This window comes from Aquarana catesbeiana, linkage group LG03, assembly GCF_042186555.1.
Source record: "Aquarana catesbeiana isolate 2022-GZ linkage group LG03, ASM4218655v1, whole genome shotgun sequence".
Lineage (NCBI taxonomy): Eukaryota > Metazoa > Chordata > Amphibia > Anura > Ranidae > Aquarana > Aquarana catesbeiana.
The window spans coordinates 90,881,426-90,903,648 of NC_133326.1; the positions used below are offsets into that span (position 1 = coordinate 90,881,426).

General features: G+C 42.1%; 1 protein-coding gene across 1 annotated transcript in view; it reads right to left on the minus strand.

Moving 5' to 3' along the window:
- Window positions 1–22,223, minus strand: part of MYO1E (myosin IE) — a 235,103-nt gene that overhangs the window by 31,310 nt on the left and 181,570 nt on the right. Inside the window, exon 23 of the mRNA XM_073618829.1 lies at window positions 4,465–4,611. Within this exon, the coding sequence (XP_073474930.1) occupies window positions 4,465–4,611 (147 nt within the window). The remainder of the gene's footprint in view (window positions 1–4,464; window positions 4,612–22,223) is intronic.

The following is a 22,223-nucleotide window of genomic DNA, read 5'->3' on the forward strand; positions in this document are numbered from 1 at the left end:
CAAAAGATATAGTGGACGAATTTAGCACTTATTTTCAAAACTCTACAACCTCTCACTCTCAATATCTGAGCCCCACTCTGCAGTTAATACAAGAATTCCTTGACCCTCTCCTACTTCCTTCGATATCCCCATCTCAGCCATTTTCCCATCAAGAACTTCTCCAAGCTATCAAAGATCTCCCCTCCCACAAAGCCCGAGGACCGGATGGTTTTATCAATAAATATTATAATACATATGCAGATCAACTAGTACCCCACCTATGTAATACTTTTAATAGGTTTTTATCAACAGGTGAGATTCCATCCGAATCCCTTGAAGCAGTGAACCACCATACACAAACCCAGCAAACCCTCCCATGATCTGGCCAATTATCACCTCATATCTCTGCTCAAGCTCTATACAAAATTATCAGCCATCCGCCTTGCCTAATTTGGTCCACCCAGATCAAGTGGGTTTTATCCCCTCCCGAAAAGCTTCAGATGGCACTCATAGGTTTATAGACCTTATCCACTGGGCGGAGCTCCACTGAACACCTTCTCTGCTGATCTCTGACGCAGAGAAGGCGTTCAATAAGGTTAATTGGTTATACTTTGACTCAGACTTCAGAAATTTGGCATCCATGGCCCCTTCCACCAAGCCATCCTAGGCCTCTATTCTACACCGAGCGCAAGAGTTCTCACATCAGGCATGTTATCCACACCCTTCTCCCCCATCACCAATGGGACCCGACAGGGCTGCCCTTTGTGCCCCCTATTTTTTGCGCCGGTGATTGAACCACTGGCACAAGCAGTTCGAGCTAACCCAAATATCGATGGCCTATCAGTTGACTAAATCTCCCACAAGATTGGCCTCTATGCCGATGATATAATCATCTGGCTCACTGAACCTTTGCAATCCCTACCCCCACTGTGGTATCTCCTACAACAGTTTAGTCAGATATCCACGTATAAATTAAATCACTCTAAAATCAGCTATGCTAGGAGTTTCCCTATTTCCACAACTTAAGATGTTCCTCCTACCACAGGTTGTATACATCATCAGGACTCTACCATTACCGATCCTACAAATCAGATATAGGCACACTTCAGCTTATCATCAATCACCTAATCTAGGCTGCATGTAAACTAATCAAAGCCTCTTTACTCAACACACCCAGGGTCTATGCAGGCCTGACCTCCATTTACACTACAAAGAAATAATTTTAGATCACCAAAAAGCTACATGCCCTCATTGCAACCTTGGACCCCGATTGAAGCAACAGCCTTTGCCCCAAATCCCTTTACTTTTATTGGCTGCCATTTGGATGGGACACCACCCTCTGCGCTCCTTCCTCCTGACAGTTAACGCCACATTATCTACCTGGAAATCGGTTCTGCAAGCCTCAGGAGGACTACACGTGCAGGCTCTTCAACTCTCATTGTCAGCTTTATCATTCTTATACCCAGGCCTTCCCCGTCAGATATGATCCTCACAGGGCCTTTGAAAGATTGGGGACCTGTTCCAGCATGACCACAACTCTTATCCTTCCTCCACGTTAAGGACCTCTTTGCCATCTCCAATAAGGACTTCTATATGTACTTATGGCTCCCTCATATCCTTACATCCATCTCAACCTCACACAACACTTGGATTAAGGACAACCTACAATTTTTTACCTCAACCAACAATAAAATGGCATATCCTAGCTTTATGGCCTACTAACAAAACCAAATCTGGAGGAACACACCCCAACTATAGCCTACTGGGAATCCAAGTTACAAATCCAGATCCCTCCCCCTATATGGTACCGAGCACTTCGCTCATCCACCATGTACTCTAAAAACATTTCCCACTGAGAAACCTCAATGAAAATACCGTATAGGTGGTACTACACCCCTGTGAAATTAGCTCAAATGTTTCCGTCTAATTCCAGCAAAATCTGGAGAAAGTGTGACATGGATGGACATATTTTTCATATTTGGTGGGCATGCCCGTCTATTGTTGTTTTCTGGACGGGCATCTCCACCCTTATTCAGGATGTTACTAACCTACCTATTAAGTTAACCCCACAAATGGCTCTTTGGACTAGGCCCTGGAAATTTCACCCCATCATTACACACACTCATTGCTACCCGTTATCTATTGCCCGGATTTGGAAACAGGGCAGTGCACCTACTCTCCATAACACCATTGTTATCCTTAACGACCACCTAACAATGGAATTTATGTTTGCAAAGGCACAGCTGACACTTGATAAATTCTATCATCACTGGCAATTCTGGCTATCAGATCATAGAGCTCGGCCTTGTCCTTGACTAAACTCCCAAGTACCAACTCTCACAGTAGGGCCCTCCCCTCTGAGAGACCCTTTATGCTTGTTCATCTCCTGGAATGAACTGGGCCTTATGGGTTTGACTACTGTTAAGCTTACTATAATATTTTACCTTATACTACTGAGCACTAGCCAGCTCATCATCATCTCCTTCCCCCTCCTCCTCATACCTCTTCCCCCGCTCTCTTATTTGGGGGCATACAAGGGGTCAGTACTACACATGTTCGTATACACCTGGTACTGTACACCCTTCCTTTAATGTTGATGTCAATTATCTTGGTCTTTTGAGTTACTGTACATCGCTTTATTGCTCTTCTCAAAGAAATTTTTTTTTTCAAAGAGAGCTTGTAGACTTCACCTCCATGACATCTCTAAAATGTGCCCCTTTTTACCTAATGAAACCACCAAGCTATTCACTCACTCCCTTGTTATCTCTCACCTTGACTATTGCAGCTATTGCAGCTGCCAGACTCATCTACCTTACCAACAGCTCAGTGTCTGCCACCCCTCTCCACCAATCCCTACACTGGCTTCCAATCGCCCAGCAAAATAAATTCAAAATACTAACTACAACATACAAAGCCTTCCACAACTCTACCCCGAGCTACATTACCAATCTTCTCTCCAATATAACCCAAACCATCCTCTCAGCTCCTCTCAAGACCACCTGCTCTCAAGTTTCCATGCCTTCCCCTCCCATGCTTGTCTCCAAGACTTCTCCAGAGCCTCTCCCATCCTCTGGAAGGCTCTACCTCAAACTGTCTGGCTATCTCCTACTCTGGCTGCCTGAAAACTCATCTCCTCAGGGAAGCCTATCATGTCTCCAACTAATTTCTTAGCACTTCCATCAGCTCATTCCCCACAGTTACAATCTTTTGTACCACCTGCCCCACCCTATTAGATAGTAAGCTCTTCTGAGCAGGGCCCTCTTAACCCTCTAGTATTTTATTGTATTGTAATTGTATTGTCTCCCTTTTATATTGTAAAGCACTGCGTAAACGGTTGGCGCTATATAAATTCTGTATAATAATAATTATAGTTAATATGTCTGAGTAATTCTTTTCACCTTATGTATGTTACGGATGTACACTGGTATTTGGGGACCTAACCCAGTCTTCTCATATTTAATAAGATCTACTGTGGTAGTCTTTGGCTTCAAAAGTTAAGAAAGGAAGTATAACTATTTACAAGGTTTTACCATATATTAATAATTTAGTGCATCGGAACTATGGATTATGGTCTTCCCTAGCATAAAAAAAGGAATATCCTTCGGAATACTATTTTTGCATTGTCTAATTCTGCACCGAGTATACCAAATATACACCTGGTATTGCAAAATTGTCAGGAAAAAAAAATCTAGTCTTTGGCCACAAAGGTGTGATTTCGTCAAACTCCCATACCATATGAGTAGTAGTTCCTTTATCATTTTGACATTTGTCACACAGGGAGGTGTGACAAATTTTAAAAATGGAGTGCGTAAACTATGCTCTATGAAAATATCGGAGTTGTATTAGCCTGCCTCTCACTTCAATGACCATACCAAAGTATGAGTTATACCTTCCAATATCCTTGTCGGTGATGTCAGGGATATCTTTATGCTGCCATTCTTTGACCTGAGCAAGTCTAGAGGTCTTCCCTTGGGCAAGGACAAAAAAAAAAAAAGCTAGAGACCAGTTTTATATGATTCAACGGAAGTGCCAAGTTTTCTAGCGTAGACATTGGATCAACATACTACTATATATTTTTTAGTAGCCATTTTTTAAAATTATTTTAAGAAATTATTCTGCCCTTAAATGCTTGAACCATGTCTGGTGAAACCATTGTCAAAATGACAGTAAGAAGTGAGTAAAAACCTCTTACACAGCCCTGGATAGCAGAATAAAATGTTTTGACTGGACATACACTTTAAGGATAGGGTTATATTAATGGCAAAGTGTTCGGGTCAGGTTAAGCTTAAGTTTCAGGGTTAGATTGTGGGTTAAAATTTTACAGGAAGGGTAAAAATTTAATTGTACCTAAAACGCTTTAATTAAAAAAAAATAGGTTAGGTAAAGTTTTATGGTTCCTTGAAGGGGGCATTGTTAAAAGTTAGGGTCAGTCTCAGTTTATTGTTCTCCGCTGCTGTACTTATTTTGGATATGGAAGTTACTCACGTATTATTGAACTTCAGAGGTAGTTTTCTTTGGGTTTTTTCTTCGTAGTGCTTGGATAAGAGACTTATGAACTCGGTCTTGAACAGTGATTCCAACAGACTGTCATACTCTTGCTCATGAATAATGAAAAAATCATCCTGCAATGTGCTGGAAAAAAAAAACAAGGGAAATTAAATCCTTTGAAACACTTGTGCCAAATCTTGCATATTACTGAGTTCAGAGGAAATATTTTCATCAAGCACACATGTTTGAATTAGGATTATAAAGTTTGTCCCCAAAAAGTCATTTTTGTTAGGACTTGATCTATAGAACATATTTTCAAGATGGGATTTCATATAGCGTTCTGTAGATTTCCCTTCTACCAGCTGTCAAACAGATACAGCCGGCATTCTCGATTAAAATGTCCAGCTACACCATATTTCTTTAAAATTTTAGCTAACGTGAGGAAGATTTAAAGCTTGTTTGCACTTTTGCAATCAAATTAAAAAAAAAAAAAAACTACCAAATTATGTGTTCCTATATACACAGCATGCATCAAAAAAAATTATAAGATTTACCTTAAAATGATTCTCAGGAGAAAGTATCATAGCCGACTGCAGGTTTTTTGAACAGTGTTAGAATGAACCTGTCCCAAGTCTGTCCTCATTAAAATACAATGCAAGAAGCCTAGCCCCAAACCTTTATCCACTTACTGCAAACCACCGTAGCTGTATGTTGGTACTTTGATGTAGCATACTGTTATGGCAGCAGATAGCTGCCATAACCCCTGTATTTTCGGCAGGGGCAACGGCAAAAAAAAAAAAAAAAAAGCGGTCTCCATGGCAGATTCGCCACAAGATCACTTCTAATCGGTGGCGGGAGAGGTGAACCCCCTCCTGCCGCGCTCTGGTCGTCCATGCCGCTTACCAGAGCCGTCAGTAGTGGAGACGATCCGATGCTGTCCCCTCAGTAGCATGGCTCCATAACATTGGATGAAGGAAGCAACGTCAAAAGTCACTTCCGCCCAATGGCCTTAAAGGGGAAATAAAAAAAATAAAAAAGAAAGACATTTTTATTGCATTTAAGTGTACATGTGAGATCTGAGGTCTTTTTGACCACAGATCTCACATTAAAGAGGTCCTGTCATGCTTTTTTTCTATTACAAGGGATGTTTACATTCCTTGTAATAGGAATAAAAGTGACCCAAAACTATTTTTTTAAAAAGGACAGTGTAAAAATAAAAAAGTAAAATAAGAAAAAGAAAAAAAAAAAGTAAAGCACCCCGTCCCGCCAAGCTCGCACGCAGAAGCCAACGCATATGTAAGTCGCATCCGCATATGAAAAAATACCACACATGAGGTATCGCCATGATCGTTAGAGCGAGAGCAATAATTCTGTAACTCAAAACTGGTAACCTGTAGAAAATTTTAAACGTCGCCAATGGAGAATTTTAAGTGCCAAAGTTTGTCCCCATTCCATGAGCAGGTGCAATTTTGAAGCATGACATGTTGGGTATCAATTTACTCGGTGTAACATTATCTTTCACAATTTAGAAAAAAATTGGGCTAACTTTACTGTTGTCTTATTTTTTATTTCAAAAAAGTGTATTTTTTGCCAAAAAATTGCGCTTGTAAGACCGCTTCGCAAAAACAGTGTGACAAAGTATTGCAACGACCACCATTTTATTCTCTAGAGTGTCAAAAAAAAAAAAAATTATATATATTTATTATGTTTGGGGGTTCCAAGTGATTTTCTAGCAAAAAAACCCCTGATTTTAACTTGTAAACAACAAATCTCAAAAAAAGGCTTGGTCCTTAAGGGACAGACAGTGCAAATCTAGTTACAATTGCACAGTATGTACAGGTCAAATCACAAAAATTCCCAGCTCACTTACCAGCAAGCTGCAACAAATCAAATGGACTTTGCCTAAGAGCCCATTCACACAGGGGCAACACGACTTCCAGCGCGACTTTGGGAGGCAACTTGGACATGCTTCAGTATGAATCACAGCGCGACTTGGGGGGCAACTTACAACACAACTTGAAGTCGCCTCCAGGACAGGGAACTTTACAAGTGGCCAATCAGAGCTTATCAGCTGTGTGTGAGAAGGAGGGGGCTGGCTGTTTAGTGGGGTAAATTACTTTGTTTCCTTTCTGCTTCCTGTAAAGTTTTCTCAGTATGAACGGTGATCCGACTTGGAGGCGACTTCCATTGAAATCAATGGGTACAAGTTGCCTAGAAGTCGGAATGAAGTAGCACAGGAACCTTTTCTGTAGTTGGAGCGACTGCAGTAGTGTGCATTAAGACGGATCCATTCACTTACATTTTTTTCATGTAGCGTGACTTGAGGCAACTAGGGGCGACCTGAAGTCGGATCCAAAGTTGCCCCTGTGTGAATGGAGCCTAACATGTTAAAAACAAGGGGTTTCGTTTTTAACATGAACTGTCAGACAGGGTCAATTTGATTTATTGCAAACTGGTAATTTTTGTTTTTTGACATGCGTTGCCCCTCCATGTGCTCCTTGCTGCAAAAGCTAGTTATAAGTTGGGGTGGTTGCCAGTTGTTTGTACAGTATAGGGCTGAAACTAACAATTATTTTCATAATCGATTAGTTGGTCGATTAATCGGATAATAACCTTAAAAAAAGTGTGGTGTATAATTTAGTTAAGCACTTGCTGACCAGCCGCCATCATACTGCGGCAGGTCGGCACAATCCCGCGTGAGTCGTAGCTGTACGTCGGCTCCTTCCCGATAAAAATTGCAGATCACCGCCATTACTAGTAAAAAAATAAAAAAATAAAAATGCCATAAATCTATCCCCTATTTTGTAGACGCTATAGTTTTGCACAATCCAATTTTCCCCCTTTGCGATTTTTATTACCAAAAATATGTAGAAGAATACATATTGGCCTAAACTGAGGAAAAAATTTGCTTTTTAAAAAAAAAAAAAAAAAAAAAAAAAAAAAATGGGGATATTATAGCAAAAAGTACAAAATAGTGTGTTTTTTTTTTTCAAAATTGTCGCTCTTCTTTTGTTTATAGCGCAAAAAATAAAAACCACAGAGATGATCAAATACCACCAAAAGAAAACTCAATTTTGTTTGGTTACAGCGTCGCACGAGTCAGTTAAAGCGACGCAGTGCCACATCACAAAAAATTGCCTGGTCATTAAGAGAGTCTCTCTCTCCCTCTCTCTCGATATATATTGTATATACTATTAGGAGGTTGAATCTGGTAAATATCAGACTTGGATCAAATTTTTTATTTAAAGAAAAAAATAATAATTATAATGTTTTGCAGTTTTCAGACAGAACTGTAATATATTATGTATGATAGACTCCCTTGTCATAGGAAGGTGATAAAAGCTCCCTGCGCCTGCTGTCACTTATGCTGGCCATACAAAAACAATGTCTTCCTTCAAAAAAAAACCAAAAAACAAACAATGTCCTTTTAAGAACGTTTGTTCGATTTTCTAATCGTTAGTGGGGTTAAATCGATGTTCGTTTTCGACCACAGTGACGGGAAAATTTGAAGGAGCAGAATAGAAAACTTCTTGGTCAAAAGGAATCTTCAGTGTATGTGGTTTTCGTTCGGAAATTACATTCATTTTAAAACTGAATGTTAAAAGCAAGTGAAACATGCTTCCATTCAGCGAATGTACAAAGATTTTTCGTATGAATATTCTTGTCTGAAAATCAATACGTGTATGGCCAGCATAAGGCTCGGTTCACACCTATGCAGTTTGCTTTTGATCCGTTTCTGCAGTGCTTTTTGCTGTGCATTTTTGCACATGCGATTTTGCTGTTATTTGCGTTTTTGCATTGCTTATGCTTTTTTTGGCCAATTTGTTGTTGAGCAAATTAAAAACCACAAATTGTGGCAAAAACCCACTACATGCTTTTCTGCAGCTTCTCCATTGAAGTCTTTTGGACCAAACAAGCAAAAAAATAGGATTTTTTAAAAACAGCTTACCTGTAAAATCCTTTTCTTTCGAAGGACATCACGGGACACAGAGCCACAGTAATTACTGATGGGTTATATAGGTATCACTGGTGATTGGACACTGGCACACCCTATCAGGAAGTTCAACCCCCTATATAATCCCTCCCCCTTGCAGGGATACCTCAGTTTTTGTAGCCAAGCAATATAGTGTATTAGAAGAGGGGCGGGACCTGTGTCCCATGATGTCCTTCGAAAGAAAAGGATTTTACAGGTAAGCTGTTTTTAAAAAATCCTATTTTCTTTCTCGAACATCACGGGACACAGAGCCACAGTAATTACTGATGGGATGTCCCAGAGCAATGCTACCTGAGGGGGGGGAACCACGACCAAGTAGGGTGCAATCAGACCTGAGGACCCTGTACCGCTGCCTGCAGCACACTATGCCCAAAGGCGATATCCTCATGCCTTCTCACATCCACCTGATAGAATCTGGTGAATGTATGAACTGAAGACCAGGTTGCGGCCTTGCAGATTTGAGCCATAGAGGCCCAGTGATGCACTGCCCAAGAAGCACCAATAGCCCTTGTGGAATGTGCCCTGATCTGAAACGGAGGAATCTTCTGTTTCAAACCGTAAGCTTGAATGATCAACTGTCGAATCCATTTAGAAATGGTAGCTTTTGACGCTGCCTGTCCTCTATTGGGACCCTCTGGCAGCACAAACAAAACATCCGTCTTGCGGATCTGAGCAGTTGCCCCTAGATAGGCCTTAACTGCTTTTACTACATCCAACGAATGTAGAGATCTCTCTTCCGGAGAACAGGGATCTGGAAAAAAGGAAGGTAGAACAATGTCTTGGTTTAAATGAAAATCAGAAACCACCTTCGGTAAAAAACTAGGATGAGGGCGTAGTACCACTCTATCCCTGTGTATAATCAAATAAGGCTCCTTACAAGAAAGAGCTGCTAATTCTGATACTCTTCTAGCAGAAGAGATGGCCACCAGAAAAATTAATTTCCTTGTCAACAAGACCAAAGGAATCTGACTTATTGGTTCAAAAGGCTGTTTCTGTAACACAGCCAGGACCAAGTTCAAGTCCCATGGGTTTAGGGGCGCTTTAACCGGGGGGTTAAGACGCATCACCCCTTGCATAAAGTTTCGGACCAAAGAATGCAAAGCAAGTGGCCGCTGAAATAATACTGATAAAGCAGAGGCCTGGCCCTTGATGGTACTCAAGGCCAGCTTCATCTCTAATCCCATCTGTAGAAAATCAAGGATTCTACCTATGACATATTTCCTGGGATGCCAACCTCTGGATTCACACCAGGTTATATAAGCTTTCCAGACTCTATGATAAATCATCCTGGAAGCTGGCTTCCTTGCATTAATCAAGGTAGATATGACAGGACCTGAGAGCCCACGACTCTTCAGAACGTGGGTCTCAATAGCCAAACCGTCAATTTTAGCGTTTGTAAGGCAGGATGGAACGCTGGACCCTGAGATAACAGGTCTGGGCGTACTGGTAGGGTCCACGGGGAACCTACCGTCATCCTTACTATTTCTGCATACCAAGTCCTTCTGGGCCAAGCGGGGGCCACCAGAAGTACCGACTTCCTTTCCTGCCTGATCCTGCGAAGGAGTCGTGGTAATAGCAGAATAGGCGGGAATGCGTAAATCAGTGAGAACCGATGCCACGGAATCACCAACGCATCCGTCCCGCATGCAAGAGGATCTTTTGTCCTTGCACAAATCTGTCTATCTTTTTGTTGAATCGGGATGCAAAGAGATCTACATCTGGAACCCCCCATCTTTGGCATATGGCCCAAAGGACATCGGGATGCAGAGACCATTCCCCTGGAAGTAACTGCTGGCGACTTAGATAGTCCGCCTGCCAATTCTCTATTCCCGGGAAGAAAACTGCCGATATGCATGGCACATGCATCTCTGCCCAGACTAAGATCTGGTTCACCTCCTTTTGAGCAGCTCGGCTCCGGGTGCCTCCCTGATGATTGACATAAGCCACTGCTGTGGCATTGTCGGACTGGATCCTGACCGGACAACCCTGTAGCCTGATAGTCCAGGCTTTTAGAGCTAGATGTATCGCCCGGATCTCCAGAATGTTGATGGGTAAGGTCCTCTCTGTTTTGGACCATACCCCTTGGACTGCAGCCTGTTCCAGAACTGCTCCCCAACCTGACAGACTGGCATCTGTTATTACCTATTACCACCGTCCAGGTAACCGGCAGAAAGGATTTCCCCTTCTGCAGGTCTTCGGGTATGAGCCACCAATTGAGGCTCTGACGCACCGCATGCGACAGGTGCATCGGAAAGTCTAATGCCTGAACTTTCTTGTTCCAGGTCGACAGAATACTGTGTTGCAGCATTCTTGAGTGAAAGGATAGGGAACTGCTTCGAAAGAAGACACCATCTTCCCTAGTAGCCTCATACAAAGGCGGACTGAGGGACCATTCTTGGTCCTTACTGCCAGAATCAGCTCTCTCAAAGCAGCGATCTTTGCCTGGGGTAGAAATATTTTCTCCTGGCTTGTATCTATAATCAGACCTAAATACTCCAGTCTTCTTACTGGTTTTAGGAAAGACTTTTCTAAGTTGAGGATCCAACCCAGGTGTTCTAGATACCCGACTGTGGTCCTCAAGTTTCCATTCAAAGAGGCTACCGACCGGTCTATCAAGAGCAGGTCGTCTAGGTATGCTATAACAGCTATACCCTGAGCCCTTAATCTGGCTAGAGGAGGAGCCAAGATCTTTGTGAACACTCGAGATGCAGTGGCTATCCCGAAAGGCAGAGCCACAAACTGGAAATGGCGCCCTCCTACCTCGAAGCGCAGAAACTTCTGATGAGCAGGAAAAATGGGCACATGCAGATATGCATCTCTGATGTCTATTGATGCCAGAAATTCTCCTCCCTGCAGGGTGGGAACTACTGTTCGAATTGATTCCATGCGGAAGGATTGAATCCTTAGGAATCGGTTCAGATCCCTTAAGTCCAGAATGGGCCTGACATCCCCATTTGGCTTTTGGACCGTAAAAAGGTTGGAATAGAAGCCCAATCCCTGGTCCTTTGCGGGAGCTATCATAATGACCTCCTGCGACAAAAGTCGCTCTAACGCTAGAAGGAGCGACTGCTTCTTCTCTGGGTCTCTGGGGACCCTTGATCTGAGGAACCGAGGAGAGGGGAATTCCTGAAACTCCAGCTTGTACCCTAAGGTTACCGTGGAGATTACCCATCTGTCCTGGAAATCCTCCTGCCAGAGCTCTGAGAACTGTCGCAGTCTTCCCCCCACTCGAGTGAGCGGGGGCACCCCCTCATGCAGAGGTCTTAGTGTTTTGCCTAGTAGGCTTCTTTCCCCAGGACTTCTTTTGTCCCTGGGGTTGACTCTTGTCTCTGGACCCCGATGGAGGCGCCTGTCGAGACTGCCTGGATGCTGAAGCCCCTGGCGCTGGGGAAAGAGTCCGTTTGAAAGAGGGACGCTTACTCTTCTTCTTGACAGGTAAGAGAGTGCTTTTCCCACAAGAGATTCTCTTGATATAGTTACCCAAGTCCTCTCCAAACAACCTTGCACCACGAAATGGAAACCCAGCCAGTAGCTTCTTACATGGTGCTTCGGCTGACCAATTTTTCAACCATAGGATTCTACGTATATGCACCAACCCCAGTGAAAGACGGGAGGTTTGCACGATAGAATCTCTAATGGCATCAACCACAAAGCATAAGGCCGCTGGAAGGTTAGCAAACCCCTGGGCCTGCTGTTCAGGTAATACTTTGATGACCTGCTTAACATGGTCTCTTAAGTATTGACAGACTCCAATCGCTGCTACTGCAGGTTGGGCCACTGATCCTGCTAAGGAGAAAACATCCTACAATAGGGATTCCATCCTTTTATCTATAGGATCCCTGAGCATCTGAGCATTGTCTACAGGACAAGTCAGGCTATTATTTACGGAGGAAATGGCGGCATCAATAGCCGGTATTCCCCACATTTTAATAAACTTTTCTTCCATCGGATAAAGTGTTGAAAACTTTCTTGGCGGAAAAAAACGTTTGTCTGGGTGATCCCACTCAGAATAAATGAGCTTTTCAAGTAAAGTATGAACAGGAAAAGCATGTGCTGCTTGGAAAGGTTTCAGTGACCCCAAAGCAGAAGAGGATTCTTTAGCAGTTTCAGGTATGGGCAACTTAAATGTGGAGCGGACCAATCCAGTAAGGATCTGCACTAAGACTTTCTCCTCTTGGGAAGTCGCAGAGAGTCCCTCTCCACCTGATTCCTCCGAAGAGGAATCATCCATCCCATCCCGATCCTCTGAAAGGGATTCATCTCCTTTATCCCAGAGCTCCTCTGTCTGAGGGTCTTGGGGAACAGAGGAAAGCCTAGTGCGTTTTCTTCCACTGAGTGAAGACGTAATCACGGCCATTAATCTTTCCTCTAGACCATTAATGGTTGAGGAAAAAACCTCTTGTGTAATATATACAGGGGCTGAAGTGCCAGAAGCAGGTGTAGCCCCTGACCCCGATGGCTCTGACAAGATCTGCCTGAACGGCTATCTTCAGAGATGGTGGCCATTAGGCCACAGAGCCCGGGTGGTATAACCACTTTCTAGACCCCTGTGGCCCCTCTCTAGCCTGGGGGGGAACATTCAAACATGAGAAATCCCCCCTTCCATCTTACCTTGCAGCCTGAGATGCTGGGATACATGTGCAGCAAAAACAAACACTGAGACAGACAGTCAGCATGTGAAAGTTTGTGCTCTTGGCAGCCCCTGGTGGTCACAATAGGCATAGCATGCATTTACCTTAAAGGAGAAAAGCCACTAGAACTCAAAAATTCTGTGGAATCTCCTCTTACCTTATCCAGCCGCAGGGTGCTGTTTACACAGACCCAATCTTCACCTCTCACGGTGGGCTCCCTTTGAAAAAACCGTCAGAGACTGGGGCCCCCTACGAATAGGGGAATCCAACAGTTCTGGGACCGTAAAGCACCTCGCCAGAAATTAGGAAGTTTAAAGCCATTTTCTGATCTGCGGGGTCCAGCTCTCTAAAAAGAGAAGCATTACGGGTAAAACCTCGTTTCTTCGGACACGAGGCCCTGGTACCATCCAATTCGGCCTAAAAAGGACACTTTGAATGGATCCTGTTCGCCTGGCTTGCCCCAGTATAGGATATCAGAATATTCCCTTTGGAGCTCAGCACAGGACATCTTTACACGTCCATCACCTAAGACACTGGCGTAAAAACTGAGGTATCCCTGCAAGGGGGAGGGATTATATAGGGGGTTGAACTTCCTGATAGGGTGTGCCAGTGTCCAATCACCAGTGATACCTATATAACCCATCAGTAATTACTGTGGCTCTGTGTCCCGTGATGTTCGAGAAAGAAAACTGTTTTGCTTTGAAAAAAGTCTTTGACCCTTTCCAAATACGCAGTGGCTGAAAAAAATCTAAAGACATGCTTGTAGGTTAATTGGATCCTGTCTAAATTGTCCCTAGTATGTATGAATGTGAGTTAGGGACCTTAGCGTGTAAGCTCCTTGAGGGTAGGGACTGATGTGAATGTACAATGTATATGTAAAGTGCTGCGTAAATTGACGGCGCTATACAAGTACCTGAAATAAATAAATAAAAGCATAGATGTGAACGTGTCCCATAGGAAACCATGTTAAATGAACTGTAGTGAGTTTCTGCAAAAATCACCAAAAAAAACAAAAAACGCATAGGTGTAAACAAGGCCTAAGACGTTTAGTAGTGACAGCATGCTTTTTTTGGATCACCTGTCATAATGGGGTTAAAAAAAAAAAAACTAAAATTAGCCCTTTATAGTACAAAAACAGCAGATAATAGTTACAAGAGGTTCATTTATACTGTGAAACTATACTGTGTAATAATATATTAAATACACCCATAAGTAGGATATATGGGCATTATAACTAGGAGTCAGACTTTACGTTATATGAAGGGTGGAAGGGAGATAGAAATCTTTTATCAAAGTAGTACTAAAACCTGAGACTTTCTTTCATGGATATGATCATTTTAATTATAATGCACAATACTGGTAAAAGTTTACTTTAAATGCAATTGTAATGCCCTATATTACCTGTAGTCTATCGGCCTCCAGCCTCTTTAAAGTGATTTTTTTTTAAAAACAAACATGTTATACTTACCTGCTCTGTGGAATGGTTTTGCACAGAGCAGCCCTGATCCTCCTCTTCTGGGGTCCCCACCGGTGCTCCTGGCTCCTCCTGCCTTCAGAGTGCCCTAATAGCAAGCTGCAAATTATATATAGCCTTTAGAATCACTCACTTCCTGCCCAGGACTACATGTCCCATGAGGCAATGCTCCTCACACATTCACAAGCTCTCAGGCACTTACTGACATGTATGCTGCACTGTGCAGGCGGTTCCCGGGTTACAAACAAGATGGGGTCTGTAGGTTTGTTCTCAAGTTGAATTTGTATGAAAGTTGGAACAGGTACATTTTTTAAGTTTTTTGGATAGCACAGGGAAGGGTTAACACCCCTGTAACATTTTTTGCTGTCTATGCCATTGTACAGAAGATTTCACCTTTCTGTCCCAATGACAATTGGATTCCGAAAATTTTGGGTTGTTGTAGAAACGAGGTTTGGTGATAAAGCATCAGTAGAGACACCTTTTTCCCATAATAACTCTTATAGGGCGTACACACGGTCGGACTTTGTTTGGACATTCCGACAACAAAATCCTAGGATTTTTTCCGACGGATGTTGGCTCAAACTTGTCTTGTATACACACGGTCACACAAAGTTGTCGGAAAATCCGATCGTTTTAAAAGCGGTGACGAAAAACATGTACGTCGGGACTATAAACGGGGCAGTGGCCAATAGCTTTCATCTCTTTATTTATTCTGAGCATGCGTGGCACTTTGTCCGTCGGATTTGTGTACACACGATCGGAATTTCCGACAACGGATTTTGTTGTCGGAAAATTTTATCTCCTGCTCTCCAACTTTGTGTGTCGGAAAATCCGACGGAAAATGTCCGATGGAGCCCACACATGGTCGGAATTTCCGACAACACACTCCGATCGGACATTTTCCATCGGAAAATCCGACCGTGTGTACGGGGCATTACAGGAGTGAATTTCCCTTCCTAGGAGTAGATTTCCTCTCACTTCCTGTTGTCTCCCTCCGTTTGTAAGTAGGAATCGTTTGTAAGTTGGATGTTTGTAACCCGGGGACCACCTGTATTTCCGGATATGTAAACAAATAATGCATTCTGTATGCAGGCCAACTTATCTGCTGACCGATTAATCAATTATGAAAATAGCAGACAACTGTTTTGGCCCTAGTACACTACATACCGGGTTATGAATGGCAAACACAGATGCCCAGCCCCCTCAAACAAAATGTAGGATTTGCCTTTGCCAGGGTAGAGGCATCTTAAAAAAAAAAAAGTAAGCTGCAACATTTCAACATTTAAAATGCTTTTTTTAGGCTATGCTATGTGAATGGGGGCATGTAACAAATCTAAAGTAGGTGTTTTTCCATTTTGGTAGCAAAAGTGGATATGCACTGTAAGATTCTGGCCAGGTTGCTATTTATGTCTGAGACCCCAGTGGAGGGGGGGGGGTTTCCAACTTCCAGTCCTTGTGATGTGTGTACAAGAGAATAGGGATATGTGGGAAATAGGGAAATATGGTGTGTGACAGACTGCTTGGCACTGCTTCTGCCAAACAGTGTCTCTTGCCTCCAAACCCTTCCAGCAGACCGAGGGCGAATACCAGCCCTTTTACCCCAAGCATCGTACACAGACAAGATGTTGAGGTAAAACCAAAGGACTTACTATTTATTGAACACAAATACAGGCTGACAGACTGCTTGGCACTCCACTTGGGTGCTTCCACCAAACAATGTCTCTTGCTCTCCAAACCCTTCCAGCAGATCGAGGGCTAATAACAGCCCTTTTACCTCAAGCATCATACACAGACAAGATGTTGAGGTAAAACCAAAAGAATTACTGTTTATTGAACATAAATACAGGCTTTTATACACCACAAAAGGAGGGTAGTCACCACATGAACAATAAAACCATATATTACCCAAAACTCCCACGATGATTAGATAACGAGGTAAAGTTGACACAAGACTAATGCCATCATGTAGGGACCTCCAAGAGGATTAGCCAACAGACAGAAACAATAGGTGACTCAATTCAATTACCAATGGGAATTCACACCTAGGGAGGCACACAATGGGAGAGACACACTTAAACACACAACACCTTAGTAAACAGATTATAGCAGGAGACCCAGCATCAGGTTGTTTTGAGCTGATTATATTAACTATATCTATTCTGAGTATATGAGGGGGGGATGAAGCAGTCATTGCTGGTTTGGGAACAGAGGCCCCAAATCTGGATTCCAGGTCCTAGGTTCCCAGAGTGTGTGTTTCAGGGAGACATGGACCCAAATCCGAAGTAAAACTACTCCAAAAGATCCCCCAGGTACATGCCGCCTCCCAAAAAAATAGAGCCCCCTCAAATGCCAGGGCCCACAATCAGTAGGCAAGAGGCTAGCTTGCAGTCCCCTCCAAAAGACCCTGTCCTGGTAGGGTCTGTCACAGGGTGTATTTTGGTCACGGAGAAAAAAAAACAAAAAAAGTCAGAGGTTCTAACCGTTCTAACCCTTTCTCCCTTTGCATTTTTGACTTTTCCGTTCTTAGAGAGATTTCCCATCACGCCAGACAGGAAGCTGGAGAAAATCTTGCCAATTGGATAACAGAGGGCAATAAAAAAAAAACTGACAGAAGCTCAAACTCTTTCCTGCTACATCCAAAACAAGATAAGATATTTTGGCTAGTTGTCACATACAAAATGTAGTAAAATATTGACAGCATTGATGCATTCATTACTAAGCAAGAATAATATAGTGCAGATGTGACAAACAGTCGGTGGGCCAGTTACATATATAATTGAAATATTTATCCAAAAAAAAACAAAAACAAAAAGAACAAAAAGAAAAAACAAAATAAAAAACCATATTGGTGTCCAATTTATTGAAGCTGGTCTGTCTACGGCAATCTGATATGAACCTAATTTAATAGAAACCTGTATGGAGTAGAGTGCAGGGGCTGTTGGTGCTGAAATTTGAAAAATGCTGGCTGCCTGTCTGTCTCTGACTTCAATACTTGAGCCAAATCCTAATCTGCATACATGACAAATAGTAATAAAGCTGCAGGATTAGTTTAACACTTGGGATAGTAGTATTTTCAGAGGCAGAGGTCAGCATAAAGCAGCTTTTATGCTTTCTACCTACAGGGTTCCTATAAATGCTCAAGCTTTGGACATTCTGATGGACTTCCATATATAACTGGATTATTTGTCCAATAGCACAAATCATGCTTCCCTTACTATAAAATATTCAGACAATGGGGGGTGTTTTACTAAAGGCAAATGGATTGTTCTGTTTGCAAGGGAAGTTGCACATTGCAAGAGAAATTTCTCCAGAGCTTATTAAATGAGGTGAAGCTCTGCTGATCTGCCAGCATCCAATCATGCACAAGCAAAAATTTAATTTTTCTCTTGCAAGTGAATGGAGTATTCTTTGCAAAGTGAAATTCCACCTCATTCAATAAGCTCTAGGGATAATTCTTTTGCAAAGCACAAGCTGAAAAGTGAACAGCCTATTTGCATTTAATAAATCAACCCCACTGCCTCTACTTATTCTAGTTACTTAAAAAAAAGATCTGTGATTGGCTGTAACTTTACAATGATTCTTTCACTGACAGCTGTCACTGGGAAAGGTTTGGGAAAGTTTTTCTATTTAGCAACTTTTTTTTTTTTTTAAACGTACAAAATTTTAAATTGCTAGAATAATGAGAAAGGAAAATCATTGTGATCCTAGATTCTTCTGCTCTTTTGTAGACTTTTCCTTGGATCCCAACTCTGACTTACTCATAATGACTGGAATACAATGTCTTACAGATGTTTCACTTTGCAGAATCATTTTCAAAGACAACATTACTGTTGAAATATTGTTTGATCTTCTGCCTCAAAAAACTTTGGAATATCACATTTTTTAAGTTCCAAAAACTGAAGCAAATGAACTTTAAACTTTACCTTCATCATCAAAAACAATATTCATGAATGAAAAACAAACTTCTTTATTCCAACTTGAACCATTGCCTAGTCATTTATTTCATATACTCCAATCTACCTTTACCTTTTAAATACCTTTTCTCATCAGTAGTATATAGCATTCTTAGGACTTCTATTAGTGTCTGGTTAAAGCTTGTAGGAGGAGGTTTCATTGTACTCCGACTTTCCTATGAGGCTGCATGAACCCTGACCCTCTGTCTGGACAGTGCCGATTGGTCCTGTGCTGATCACCTGCCCCCTCCCAAGAAAAAAAAAACTCTAGTAATACACACCAAACTGATCATGTGCAGCTTGCTTCCAAGGTTCTGTGCCATCAGCAGATGGACTAGGGACTGTGGAAGTAGGGGAGTGTCAAAGAAGACTGGATCAAACAGCCTTTTTACACAATGGGCAGGATTAACCCCTTAGGTTCCATAGTGAGTATAATAAGCATGCTTTACTGCATATACACACTTAGTTGTGAGTTTAGTAACACTTTAAGTGTGTTGAATGAAAAAAATTACCCAATATCACTATCCACATATTCGAGGTGGACAAGGGAATTGCTCCCACTGTCCGCCAGAATACACTGATCAGAGCTGCCGGCTATAGCCGTCGGCACTGATTATTCGGAAAAGGCCCTGCTGAAGTGGCCAAATTTCAATCCATGTATGGTCGACCTTAAAGTGGTTGTAAGCATCTAAATCTAAAATGAAACATGAACAAAGCATATCCTCATACGTGTACTTGTCTCACCCTATAGCACTTAGAGGAGAGAGTAGACAGGAGCTATACTATCTGAAGGAGTCATTTCTGACATTTTTTCCCAGACACCAGGCAATCCTGGGAGATGGCTCACCTTCATCTTTAGCACACAGCAGGTGATTGACAGCCTCAGATGTGCATGTTTTCCAGTGAGGCTGTGTTGGGGGGGGGGGGGGGGGGGTGTCCTGTCCCTCCACTCAGGTTTCAGATTACATTCAGCTCTGTGTCGTACAGTGTGTGACATTAGATCTTCGCTACTGCCTGCTGGAAGCTGAGAAATACCAGCTAAACTGTGTACTTTAGAACAGTGGTCGCCAACCTCATGGACCACTGAACTCACAATTTTAAATCCCGCAGACCAACATGAATTTTACATGCCTTCTCTACACACAGCTCCTGATCTCTGCCCCCCCCCCCCCAGATCAAACGGCTGCCTTATACAAACAATGCTCTGGCTCTCTGTCCCCTCTGCATTACTCCTTCACCTCCCGCTCTCTGCAATTCTCCTGGCGCCTCCCTCTGAGTTCACAGGAGCGGGAGCCACAGAGGAGGCATTGGGTATCAGTATTGACTGTCAGTGCGCATTAAGAAGAACATTGGAAACAACATAGGGCGGGATACATCCGCCACAATGTTGATTTGCAGGAGAAGCTCTGGGGACCACTAAAATTTTCTCGTGGACTATCAGTGGTCCACGGAACACTGGTTGGCGACCACGGCTTTAGAAGGGTGTGGAAGAAAGAGGGCTGCAGATAACAGGTACGGGTTATGTAGGAGGATTTAATTCATCACTGTGTATCACCTGAGGCTAGTCACTTTGGGGGGCCTATGTAAGCGTTTTTTATCGCTTGAAGTTGGATGCTCTGTCCAGTCCAGTGTTGGAAGCTGTCTTTGCCCAATTCCTGAAGTGGTGCTCTTCCTTTGGCAGGGGTTTATTTACTAAAGGCAAATCCACTTTGCACTGCACTTGGAAGTGTAGTCGCTGTAGATCTGAGGGGGACATGCAAGGAAAATAAAATAAAAACAGCATTTTTGCTTGTACATGATTGGATGATAAAATAAGCAGAGCTTCCCCTCATTTCAGATCTTCCCCTCAGATCTAAAGCGACATGCAAGTGCACTTGTAGTGCAAAGTGGATTTGCCTTTAGTAAATCAAACCCATAGATTTTTCTAGGGAAATTTTGATCAAATTCACCAAGGAAAATCTAAAATGACATTTTAATGAAAAATAATTTGATTTCTTATTTTACAGTGTCAGTTAATATGCAAATGGAAAACTCATTTTTTAATACTATCCAGCAATGTATATGGAGGAAAAATAAAAGTGTATAATATCTGTACATTTCTCCTAAATGTCAGGTAACAACTGCACATTTTATCTCAAATAGCTGCATGTATAGATAATGAATTTGTGTCATGTAGAAAGCAGATTAGCAGTTGACGAAAAAAAGTGTAACAGTAATGTTTCTGACAGCACAAAAAAATAAATAAATACAGATGCCCTAATGTAGTTTGCATTAAACTAAATTAGTAGCTGCAACTCTCATCAGTTTAAGCATTAATATATATAGTAATGTTTCTGACAGCACAAAAAAATACAGATGCCCTATTGTAGTTTGCATTAAACTAAATTAGTAGATGCAACTCACATCAATTTAAGCATTAATATAAACCATTATGCTTCAGATTCAAGCATATGTCATCACAGTGAATATTAGAGTATGACTGATGTGATATGGTGCAGCAACAGATTTCAGACAACACACCATTCCCTCTACTAGGGCCAGATGGAGCTCACTGAAGCAGGTGCAGTGCAGTCCAATGAGCCTGGTGACAGCTCTGTTTATATTGGATTCACTTCCAGCCAGCATCTGTTGAGTAACAGAACATCTCCAAGGAGGAGATCAGGATTTCTGTCTGATGGGCTCATTTAAACAATCTTGCTTTGTGCATGGTAAATAGGTTTTGCCACCTTCAACATTATGTTGCAATAAAAGGAGACCAGACCTTTTAAACAAAGGACACTGCTCCCAAGAAAGCATTTTATAGTTAAAGCGGAGGTCCGCCCACCTCTGCAAAATTTAAAGCCAGCTACTACACATACTGCAGCTACTGACTTTGCAGATGCTTCCACCATGTCAGAGAATGGTGGATGTAAAAGATATATATGCTAAATTTCAAGAAGATTGGATAGTATTTAGAGGTTGCACACTTTGCTCTGTTTTGTAAAAGTAGGCAAAAAATATGAATTTTCAATGTTAATTACTTTTATTGGGAAAACTAGAAGTCACAAACTTAAAATACTATTAAAACTATACACTAAGATTAATAGGTAATATGATAGGCAAAACATGTATTATATTAATCAACTTTGAACGATGCAATCCCTTGTTTTGTTCACACGGTGACGACTTTTCTGTGATGCTCGACTACCCTCAACAAGAATTGTTTTTGTTTTTCATCCCTGACTGATTCATTATACTTTTTTTATCAGAGCAATTCCTCTTTCTGTGGTATCATTGACAACCTTAAGAGCGTTCACATGGCTTCTTAGAGAATCACTGCAGTATTCTGTCACATCGTGGATCCCAAACAATTCAAAGAACGTCTTTGTTTTACTAGTAACGAAATGGCTCAGGTCTTTTCCTTCAAAAACCATGTTTTTACCCTCCAATCGTTTCACTTCCTTTTTCTTTGCAGGTTTGGTTTCTAAATTTTTAGCCATATTTTCCTTAACAGCCCGAGTAATACGTACCTCCAAAAAAGCCAATCCTATGTTTGTTTCTGACAGATACCAAAAGGTGTCTCTTAGCAACTGTGAGGGCACATTTTCTGAGGTCTGCATCTGGGTAAGTACTCAAAAGCTGTAACATATCCAAATCATTCTTTGGAGCCCATCGACTTACAATTGCCTCATTCCAAAAGCGAACATATATGAGGCTGACAAAAT